This window comes from Giraffa tippelskirchi, chromosome 7, assembly GCF_054371585.1.
Source record: "Giraffa tippelskirchi isolate mGirTip1 chromosome 7, T2T-mGirTip1v1.2.pri, whole genome shotgun sequence".
NCBI classification, from domain to species: Eukaryota; Metazoa; Chordata; class Mammalia; order Artiodactyla; family Giraffidae; genus Giraffa; species Giraffa tippelskirchi.
In genome coordinates, this window is record NC_137281.1 from 6,512,061 (window position 1) to 6,522,551 (window position 10,491).

The 10,491-nt window shown below is 59.8% G+C and overlaps 3 protein-coding genes across 7 annotated transcripts in view; 2 read left to right on the top strand and 1 right to left on the bottom strand.

Annotated features, from left to right (window-relative positions):
• LRRC4B (leucine rich repeat containing 4B) overlaps positions 1-4,723 on the top strand; it is a 30,197-nt gene extending 25,474 nt beyond the window's left edge. For both annotated transcript variants that reach the window (XM_081514686.1, XM_081514687.1), the window contains exon 3: positions 2,173-4,723. In XM_081514686.1, the coding sequence (XP_081370812.1) occupies positions 2,173-4,026 (1,854 nt within the window). In that variant the 3' untranslated portion in view covers positions 4,027-4,723. The remainder of the gene's footprint in view (positions 1-2,172) is intronic.
• EMC10 (ER membrane protein complex subunit 10) overlaps positions 1-10,491 on the bottom strand; it is a 43,760-nt gene that overhangs the window by 7,589 nt on the left and 25,680 nt on the right. For 2 of the 4 annotated variants that reach the window (XR_014060711.1, XR_014060710.1), the window contains exon 7: positions 10,279-10,360. Coding sequence is in view for 2 of the 4 variants with exons in the window: in XM_081514835.1 (XP_081370961.1) it covers positions 9,929-10,360 (432 nt within the window). In the remaining 2 variants the exon portion in view is untranslated. Of the gene's footprint in view, positions 1-9,702; positions 10,361-10,491 lie in introns of those variants that run through there. The other 2 variants (XM_081514835.1, XM_081514836.1) reach the window with 1 other exon arrangement.
• On the top strand, positions 7,778-10,183 carry ASPDH (aspartate dehydrogenase domain containing). The gene is made up of 7 exons (XM_081514880.1): positions 7,778-7,914; positions 8,370-8,514; positions 8,757-8,841; positions 8,930-9,079; positions 9,162-9,382; positions 9,452-9,606; positions 10,011-10,183. Exons 1-7 carry the CDS (start codon positions 7,860-7,862, stop codon positions 10,052-10,054), a joined length of 855 nt encoding a protein of 284 aa, XP_081371006.1. The 5' UTR covers positions 7,778-7,859; the 3' UTR covers positions 10,055-10,183.

Consider the following 10,491-nt stretch of genomic DNA (forward strand, 5'->3'; position numbering starts at 1 on the left):
ACAGCTTCACATGAGTTCTGATCAGGTTTTGCCACCAAATGGGGTTTGATATCAAAGTTATCGAGAAACCTGGTTTTTGGAGCTCTATGGATTTTATAGTTGCTGTATGGATTTCAGGGCGATTTGTTGGATTAACTGAGTTGTTGGCTATAAAGCATTTAGAATAGCTTCTGGCTCCCAAGAAGTATCCGATGCATGTTGCTGCTGCTGCTGCTAAGTCGCTTCAGTCATGTCCGACTCTGTGCGACCCCATAGACGGCAGCCCACCAGGCTCCGCCATCCCTGGGATTCTCCAGGCAAGAATACTGGAGTGGGTTGCCATTTCCTTCTGCAGTGCATGAACAGGAAAAGTGAAAGTGAAGTCGCTCAGTCGTGTCCGACTCTTAGCGACCCCATGGACTACAGCCTACCAGGCTCCTCCGTCCATGGGATTTTCCAGGCAAGAGTACTGGAGTGGGGTGCCATTGCCTTCTCCGATGCATGTTAGCTGCTGGCATAACTTTTTTTTTTAATCTTTTGGCCATGCCACGCATCATGTGGGATCTTAGTCCCCCAACCAGAGACTGAACCCGTGCCCCCTGCATTGGCAGCGCACAGTCAACAACTGGATCACTAGGGAAGTCCCTAACTTTTTTTAATATTTTTTTTTGGCCATGCCACAAGGCTTGTGAAATTTTAGTTCCTTGACCAGGGACCAAACTGGAGCCCTTGGCAGTGAGAGCTTGGAGTCCTATCACTGGACCACCAGGGGATTTCCTATATTTAATCTTCCTGATTAAGTTGTACTTTATATAGGATAAAATGCCTCCCATGTTACGGGTGGGCTTCCCTGGTGGCTCAGCTGGTAAAGAATCCGCCTGCAATGCTGGAGACCTGGGTTTGATCCCTGGGTAGGGAAGATCCCCTGGAGAAGGAAATGGCAACCTAGTAGGCTACACTCCACGGGGTCACAAAGAGTCGGACACGACTGAGTGACTTCACTATGTTCTGGGTACAGTTTGGGGACTTTTGACAGTTGCATTCACCTTTGTAGCCACCACCCCAACTAGGGACATTTCTATCAGCCCAGGAATCCTGTTCCCTCGTGGCCCTTTGCAGGCTGTCCTCCCCTGGCCCTGGAACACACACAAACACGTGGATGGACAGGGTTCTATGGCACATGCTCCTTTGGGTCTGGCTGCTTTCACCCAACCTGACGCCCATGAAATTCATCCAAGTTGTTGTGTCCAAAGTTTGTTCTTTTTCCTTGCTGAGCCATCGTGTCCCATCCTGCAGACACAGAGCGTGGCTCCATCACCAGGTGATGGGCCCTGATTCATTTCCGGCTTGGGCTGCAATGAACACAGATGCTGTGAGCACCCATCACAGGCTTTTGGATGGACATCTGCTGTTCTTTCTCGTGGGGAAATACTTGGGAACTGGAGGGGCCAGGTCCCAGGTAACTGACTCTGTTTCACTTTGTAAGAAGAAAGCCTCAAACTACCTTCCACAGTGACCTCATGGTCTTACAGCAAAGATGGAGACGTGGGGAGTCGTCGCCCGCGCCAGCACTCAGAGCTCTTTGATCCAGACATAGAGAACAGACTCCTGGTTGCCAAGGGGGAGGGATGGGTTGGGAGTTTGGGATTAGCAGATGCAAATGATTATATATAGAATGGATAAACAATGTCCTAGTGTATAGCACATAGAACTATATTCAATATCCTGTGACAAACCATCATGGAAAAGAATAGGAAAAAGAATGAGTGTTGTGTATATCTATACATATTACTTTTCATATATATGAATATATACATATATTTTTCATGTATATATAACTGAATCATTTTGGTTGACAACAGAAATTAACCAACCACGAAAAGTGTTAGTCATTCAGGGTGTTTGACTCTCTGCAACCCCCTGGACTATATAGTCCATCAGGCTCCTCTGCTCATGGGCTTCTCCAAGCAAGAATACTGGAGCGGGTTGCCATTCCCTTCTCCAGGGGATCTTCCCAACCCTGGGATCCAACCCAGGTCTCCAGCATTGCAGGCAGATTCTTTACCATCTGAGGCACCAAGGAAGCCCAAACCAACCACACTTCAATAAAACAATTAAAAAAGAAAAAAACCCTCTGTGGTCCACCCGGTTAGTGTCAGTATCACCGATGGTCTTTCCCCTCCCCCACCCCAGGTGATCCGGACGGACACGTTCAAGCACCTTCGGCACCTGGAGATCCTACAGCTGAGCAAGAATCTGGTGCGCAAGATCGAGGTGGGCGCCTTCAACGGGCTGCCCAGCCTCAACACCCTGGAACTGTTCGACAACCGGCTGACGACGGTGCCCACGCAGGCCTTCGAGTACCTGTCCAAGCTGCGCGAGCTCTGGCTGCGGAACAACCCCATCGAGAGCATCCCGTCGTATGCCTTCAACCGCGTGCCCTCGCTCCGCCGCCTCGACCTGGGCGAGCTCAAGCGGCTGGAGTACATCTCGGAGGCGGCCTTCGAGGGCCTGGTGAACCTGCGCTACCTCAACCTGGGCATGTGCAACCTCAAGGACATCCCCAACCTGACGGCCCTGGTGCGCCTGGAGGAGCTGGAGCTGTCCGGCAACCGGCTGGACCTCATCCGCCCGGGCTCCTTCCAGGGCCTCACCAGCCTGCGCAAGCTGTGGCTGATGCACGCCCAGGTGGCCACCATTGAGCGCAACGCCTTCGACGACCTCAAGTCTCTGGAGGAGCTCAACCTGTCCCACAACAACCTGATGTCGCTGCCCCACGACCTCTTCACGCCCCTGCACCGCCTGGAGCGCGTCCACCTCAACCACAACCCCTGGCACTGCAACTGCGACGTGCTGTGGCTCAGCTGGTGGCTCAAGGAGACGGTGCCCAGCAACACGACGTGCTGCGCGCGCTGCCACGCACCCGCCGGCCTCAAAGGGCGCTACATCGGCGAGCTGGACCAGTCGCACTTCACCTGCTACGCGCCGGTCATCGTGGAGCCTCCCACGGACCTCAACGTCACCGAGGGCATGGCCGCCGAGCTCAAGTGCCGCACGGGCACGTCCATGACCTCCGTCAACTGGCTGACGCCCAACGGCACCCTTATGACCCACGGCTCGTACCGCGTGCGCATCTCCGTCCTCCACGACGGCACGCTCAACTTCACCAACGTCACCGTGCAGGACACGGGCCAGTACACCTGCATGGTGACGAACTCGGCCGGCAACACCACGGCCTCGGCCACACTCAACGTCTCGGCCGTGGACCCCGTGGCGGCTGGAAGTGCCGGAAGCGCGGGCGGCGGCGGTGGGGGCGGCCCCGGGGGCGGGCCCGGAGGCGGGGGCGGCGGCGGCTACACCTACTTCACCACCGTGACGGTGGAGACCCTGGAGACGCAGCCCGGAGAGGAGGCCCTGCAGCCGCGCGGGACCGAGAAGGAGCCGCCGGGGCCCACGACAGACGGCGTCTGGGGCGGGGGCCGGCCCGGGGAGGGGGCCGGCCCGGCCTCCTCGTCCACCACGGCGCCCGCCCCGCGCTCCTCGCGGCCCACGGAGAAGGCGTTCACCGTGCCCATCACGGACGTGACGGAGAACGCCCTCAAGGACCTGGATGACGTCATGAAGACCACCAAGATCATCATCGGCTGCTTCGTGGCCATCACGTTCATGGCCGCCGTGATGCTCGTGGCCTTCTACAAGCTGCGCAGGCAGCACCAGCTACACAAGCACCACGGGCCCACGCGCACGGTGGAGATCATCAACGTGGAGGACGAGCTGCCCGCAGCCTCCGCCGTGTCCGTGGCCGCCGCCGCCGCCGTGGCGGGCGGGGGCGGCGTGGGCGGGGACAGCCACCTGGCCCTGCCGGCCCTGGAGCGCGACCACCTCAACCACCACCATTACGTGGCGGCCGCCTTCAAGGCGCACTACAGCAGCAACCCCAGCGGCGGGGGCTGCGGGGGCAAGGGCCCGCCCGGCCTCAACTCCATCCACGAACCTCTGCTCTTCAAGAGCGGCTCCAAGGAGAACGTGCAAGAGACGCAGATCTGAAGCCGGGGCTGGGGGTGGGGGTGGCCTAGAGGGGAGGGGCTGGGGCCGGACCGGGACCCTCCCCACAGCCCCAGCCCCGCACAGGGGAGGTTGGGGCAGGCAGCTCAGAGCGCCCACCCGCGTCCGGACCCCAGGGCGGCTCTCCAAGCGAGGACAGGGAGGGGCCCCGGGAATGGAGCCCCCAGGGGTTCCGGGCCTCGCCCCCCCAACCTGGCGATGGGAGGGGACGCAGGAGGGGAGTGGCCGGAACCCTCCGCCTTTCCTCCTCGCTCTCCCGACCAACTGCTCCCGGCCCTCCGCCTTCCAGGGGAGAGAGGAGCTTTTTTGAGGGGTGTCCTCTCCCCTCGCCCCCAACAGCCCTCCTTTTACGGTTCATTTTTTGCAGTTTGACGCCTGTCCCCCCACCCCACCCCACCCCGCCGTATCCTACCCCTAACCCCCTGGAAACTGAAGAGACAGCCACGCGGTCAGAGCCTTCGGACACCCTGGCCCTGCCCCGGGGGAGTCCACTCCCGGCCCCCAGGCCCCCGTGGGCCGGGGATGGGGCGGCGTCAGGCCGCCCCCCACCGTTATCCCCAACCCTCTCCCGCCCCACAGACTCTTTTGATACTGAAGGGAGGTTTGCGTCAACGACTACCTGCTCTGTAATTACTTTAAAAAAAAAAAAACACGGAAAAAGTAAAAAAAAAAAAAAAAATTTTTTTTTGGTCATGGAAGCATGGAGGAGAGAGAAAAAAGGGAACGTGGGTGGGCAGCTGAATGAGAAGATGGAAAACTCCAGGCCCCATCGGGAAGGTCAGCAGGGAAGCTGGCACCTCCAGGTGGTCTTAGACCCTTACCCTTTCACCCCAGAAGCCCCAGAGAAGGACTGGGTCGCCCAGCGCACCTGGCATTGTGTTTAATCTCCTTGCACCTTTTAAGAGGCATGTTCTGGGGTCCTCTCCCCTCACCTCCCACCTCACAGCAGAAATCCAGGGGGCTTGTTTCCTGGGGCTGCCCTTTCAAGGTACCACAGACTGGGTGGCTCAGAAACACAGCAATTTAGTGTCTCAGTTCTGAGTCCAAGATCAAGGTAGGGGCAGAGTCATGCTCCCTCTGTAGGGAAGGGTCCTTCTCCACCCCTACTGGCTTCTGGTGGCCCCAGGAGCTCCTTGACTGGTGGCAGTGTCACCCCCGTCTCCACGTCACCTTTCCTCTGGGCATGTCTGTATCTGTGCCTAACTACCCCCTCCGTGAGGTTGCTGTTGTTTAGTCCCTATGTCATGTCCGACTCTTTGCGACCCCATGGACTGTAGCCCTCCAGGCTCCTCTGTCCGTGGGATTTCCCAGGCAAGAATACCGGAGTGGGTTGCCACGCACTCCTGCAGGGGATCTTCCCGACTCAGGGATGGAACCGGCGTCTCCTGCTTGGCAGGCAGGTTCTTTACCACTGAGCCACTTGGGAACCCCTCTTTATGAAGACAGCAGCCATATTGGATTGGGGGCCACCGACTCCAGCATGATCTTGATCATTTGCAAAGACCCTATTTCCTACTAAGGTCATATTCACAGTTCCTGGAAGTGAGGACACAATTCAGCTCATCACAGAGCCAAACCCAAGAGGGTCCGTCTCCACTGCAAACCCATTGGAGACACTGCTTCCGGAGAAAGCCGGCCGGGGAGAGAAGGAGGGGCATGAAGGGTGCTCAAGCTGCAGGGGCCTGCTGGGCACGAGGGGGCTGCACTTCCGCCTGATTAACTCAAAGGCAAGAGGCAGAGTCCAGGCCTGGGGAGTAGGCGGGGACTATGCTGTAGCTTCCCAGGTGGCACCAAGTGGTTTAGAATCCACCTGCCAATGCAGGAGATGCAAGAGACGTGGGTTGGATCCCTGGTTGAGGAAGATCCCCTGGAGGAGGGCATGGAAACCCACTCCAGTATTCTTGTCTGGAGAAGCCCATGGACAGAGGAGCCTGGCCGGCTAGAGTTCATAGGGTCGTGAAGAGTCAGACACGACTGAAGTGATTTAGCAGGCTCGGACGCACGCTGTAGCTCAGGGGGGCAGGGGCCCAACACAGAGTCCTCGGAGAGATGAGAGCCAGCCAGTGGGAGCAAACGCCAGAGGTTGGCCAGGCCAGCGGGCAGATGCTGGTGGGGCCAGAGGCCAAGGTGCCAGTGTTTCAACCTCCAGAGGGTCCCCCAGGGCAGCTTTTGCGTGCTATGCAGACAGACAGAGGCCAGTGGAAGCAGGATGAGGCACTGCTCCGGGCAGACATCGTTGCGCACACACAGGGCTCGGCCCCAAGCAGCTCGCCCTGGTCCGCGAACAGGGCCAGTCTGGCGCACGTGCACGATGGCCAGGCCCCCCGGTGTCCACGACTGCAGGTGGGGTGCGAGGAGGGCGGGGAGCCCCCAGGACCCCACCCTAACCCTGTGTGCTCCCAGAGGGCCTAGACTGGGTCCATGCTCCTGGCCCTCCGCCTCCTCCCCGCCTGTTTCTGAGCCACAGAATCTTATCTCTCCCCCACCTGGGGCTCTTAGAGCAAATTCTTCCCTTATCGCCTGTGGCAGCCACCTCTGCTGCGACGTGTCTGGGGTCCCCGGCCCTATTTGTCTGGCCTGTCTGCTGGGGACTCTCCTCTTGAGCGAGTGACGCCTGGCTCCCCCTCGCTCACTCTTTAAGGCTCTCTTTCTCTCTTGTCCCCTTTCAGGGCCGATCCTGGTTGCTATGGCAACGCTGCAGTGGGTACCAGGTGGTGGTTGGGGGCAGGGAGCCGAGAGTGCCGCAGCCTCCGCCATTTCCGAAGCCAGGCACCCTCGAGGCACAGTGGCGGGGGCTCATTGTGGAGGAGGGGCACTCAGGGCCTCCCCAGGCCTCGCAGGTTTCTCGTTGGCCATAGGATGTGGCGAGAGGGTAGGGACGGGCATGGGAGTGAGGATATAAGGTGGCATCGTGGCTGGAGGAGGGAAGGATAAAAGATGTGAAGTCAAGGTGAACAGAAGGATGAGCAGACTGGTGGGAGGCAGGTTTGGAGAGGGGCTGTGGGAATGGACCCCTTCCATGGGAGTTTGGGAGGGGTTGGGGGGGTCGCTGAGGCTAAGATGAACGCGACTCCAGCTCCTGCTGCTTTGTGGGGAGATGGGCATGACCAGGCCAGGCCTCCCTCGGACTTTGCGGGAGATGAGGGCCTGGCCTGGCCGGGGACAGAATGGTAGCCAGCCCAGAGGAGGCAGAAGTGGGAGTTGGAGGGATGGAGATCCAGGAAAAGGTGGAGAGACAGCGATGGGAGTGAGAGAGTCAACGAGATGGAGACAGAGAACCAAGGGAGGAAAACGCTGAGGAGGAACGTTGACAAGAATCCCGGGTGCCAAGGCACCGGTGGTGGCTGGGGTGGGGCAAGGATGGGGACTGGAAATACAGGAGCAGAAGTAAGGGGACAGAGTCCAGCGTCACCGTCTCCTCTCCCCTGCTCCCAGCCCTCTCTACCCCCAACCCAAGCAGGATGCAGTTTCCATGACAACCTGGCCGGCCAGAAAGCGGGGCGGGGGACTGCAGAGGAAATTTTCCACATCAGCAGGAAGACAGGAGGATGTGATGCAGAGAAAGAACAGGCTGGGGTGGGGGGTGGGGGGACGACACAGGGTCCTAGAACCCCAAACCATCTTGCCCGCCGCCCCCAGGATCCTTCTGCCCGCCTGCAGCAGCCCCTCACCCCCACCTCTGGGCCACCGCAGGGAAGGGGGAAGGTTCGGGAGAGGACTGAGGGTCAGAGTCCAAAGATCAGCCGCTGCCCAAACCTCACGTGTGGGGTGAGAGGGGCAGCGGAGCTCAGACGCAGACCACTGAATTCAAGGGCATGGCCCTCGACAGGGTCCCGAGGAAGGTGGGGATAGTGGGCTACGGCCGCCTCGGTGAGTCCTTGACTGTCCAGGGCCTCTCCTCCAGGGCCCTTTCTGGAGCTTCAAAAGCCTGTGTCCTCCACCAACATTCCTTTCATCTCTGTCTTGATCTGTGGCCTGGCTGGCTCTGCCTAAGCGTGTTCCACTCCCCACCGCAGGGCTCCAGCCCCTCGGAGTCTGTCCTCCCTCTCCTTTCTGATTCTCTGCCCTCCACCTGTTTTTGTGTCCCCCCTTCTCTGGGTCCCTGTCCCTTCTTGAGTCCCTGTCCCCCCCCCCCGGGTCCCTGTCCTCCTCTCTGGGTCCCCGTCCCCCTCTCCCTGGTCCCCATCCCCTTCTCTCTGGTCCCTGTTCCCCTCTCTCTGGTCTCTGTCCTCCTCTCTGAGTACCCATCCCCCTCTCCCTGGTCCTTGTCCCCCTCTCTCTGGGTCCCTGTCCCCTCCTCTCTGAGTCTCTTTGCTTTTCCCCAGGACAGTCCTTGGTCTCCCACTTGCTGACTCAGGGACCAGAACTGGGCCTAGAACTTGTTTTTGTCTGGAACCGTGACACAGGACGAATGGCGGGGAGTGTGCCCCCTTCCCTCCAGCTCCAGAACCTTGCTGCTCTCGGGGAGAGGTCAGTGACCTCGCCATGAGGGAGCAGGACTCTCTGAAACCCTTATTCTGGCCTCCTTTAGGTGCTGTGTGCTCTCAGGCAAGTCCCTTACCCTCTCTGGTCCTCGGCTCACCCAAACGTGAAACAGGACAAGCCTCCGTCCTATTTCCCCTCCCAGGTCTCCACAGACTTAGGGAATCTGGCGAGCGGGGGGAGGTCCAATACCTCTTCGAGGCCCTCCCCACCACTCTCCCCTCTCCCAGGCACCCTGACCTTGTGGTGGAAGTGGCCCATCCCAAAATAGTCCAGGAATCTGGGGCAGAAATCCTGCGCTACGCCAATCTCCTGGTGAGCCCCGCCTCTTCCGCCTTGACGCCACCCCACCCTAAAGTGGGATCCGTTTCCTGACCTCAGCTCCCCGCTTCATCTGCCCCAGGTGGGGTCCCCCTCAGCCCTGGCTGACCAGGCCACAGAGCGGCAGCTCCTGGAGGCCTCACATCGCTGGGGCCACGCTGTGTTCGTGGCCCGGGGGGCCCTGTGGGGCGCGGAGGACATCACCAGGTTGGACGAAGCCGGGGGCCTCCAGGTGAGGACACACTGCACTCCCCGGGAATCAGAGGAGGCCAACAGGCACACCCAGGCTCCCTGACCCCAGCTCTCACTTCCAGAGCCTCCGTGTCACCATGGCCACACACCCCGATGGCTTCCGGCTCGAGGGACCCCTGGCTACGATGCATAGCACCGGGCCTCGCGCTGTGCTCTATGAAGGCCCTGTTCGTGGGCTCTGCCCCCACGCCCCCCGAAACTCCAACACCATGGCGGCCGCTGCCCTGGCCGCCCCCAGCCTGGGCTTCGACCGTGTGATCGGGGTGCTCGTGGCTGATTTCAGGTGAGTGGCGCTGAGTTGGGGTCTGGGCTGGGGCCAGGCCAGCAAGACTGACCACCCTGCTTGCCCCAGCCTCAAGAACATGCATGTGGTGGATGTGGAGCTGAGCGGACCCCCGGGCCCCACAGGCCGAAGCTTCGCTGTGCACACGCACAGAAAGAACCCCGCAGAGCCAGGCGCTGTCACCGGCTCTGCCACCGTCACCACCTTCTGGCGCAGCCTCGTGGGTATGGCCAGGCTCCTCCTGGACGCTAGCGGCCCCTCTCCCCAAGCCCCAGGCAGAGCTTGGGTCTCAGGCTTTCTGAGTCTGCAGCTCTGATTCCGTCTCTATCGGTTGATCTTTATTTCTGTGTCTCCTTAACCTTCTTCTCCACGACGCTGAGTCTTTATAGATCTCTCTCTCCAAGTCTCCCCTCCCAGCCTCTGCATCCCTGTCTCTCGGTGACTCTAGCATGTGAGTCTCTCCACCTGCCCGGTCTCTATCGCTCTTCCTCTGGGTTTTGGCCCCTCTCTCTGAGTCTCTGTTCCCCTGAGTCTCAGTCCCTCCCTCTAGGTCTTGCTCCCTTCTTCCGGGTGTCTGTCACTCCTCATCTGTCTGTCTAGCTTTTCATTCCCTGTATCTTCCCCGCAGGCTGCTGCCAGCTCCCCTCCAAGCCCGGGATCCATCTCTGCTGAGAAGCCTCCTCCTTCCCAAGAGGACATCCTCATCTCATTATTTACCTCCCACCACCACCGACCCACTGCTGCCCTGGCCTCAGTGTCCCCATACATCCCTCTGGTCTCAGTAAACATTGGAGGCGCTTCTGCCTGCGTGGTCTGGTGTTTGATCACTTTCCCTTCCGTGACGTCACGCTGCGTCGTCACACTAGGCATGACGCCAGCCCAGGGAACGGACTTACAGGAAGTAACACCCTTCGAAGCTATCGCGAGAGCCTCCTCACTACGTTTCCCAGAATCATCTGAGCAGCAGGGGGCGTGGACCTGTGAAAAGGAGAGGACCGATTTCGGGCACATTGCCGGGACTCGTCGCAAGGGCCGACGGAAGTTGTAGTCCCGCGTTCTCGGGTCGACAGCGGACTTCCGGGCCACGCGGCCCGGTCGTTCCGTGAGGA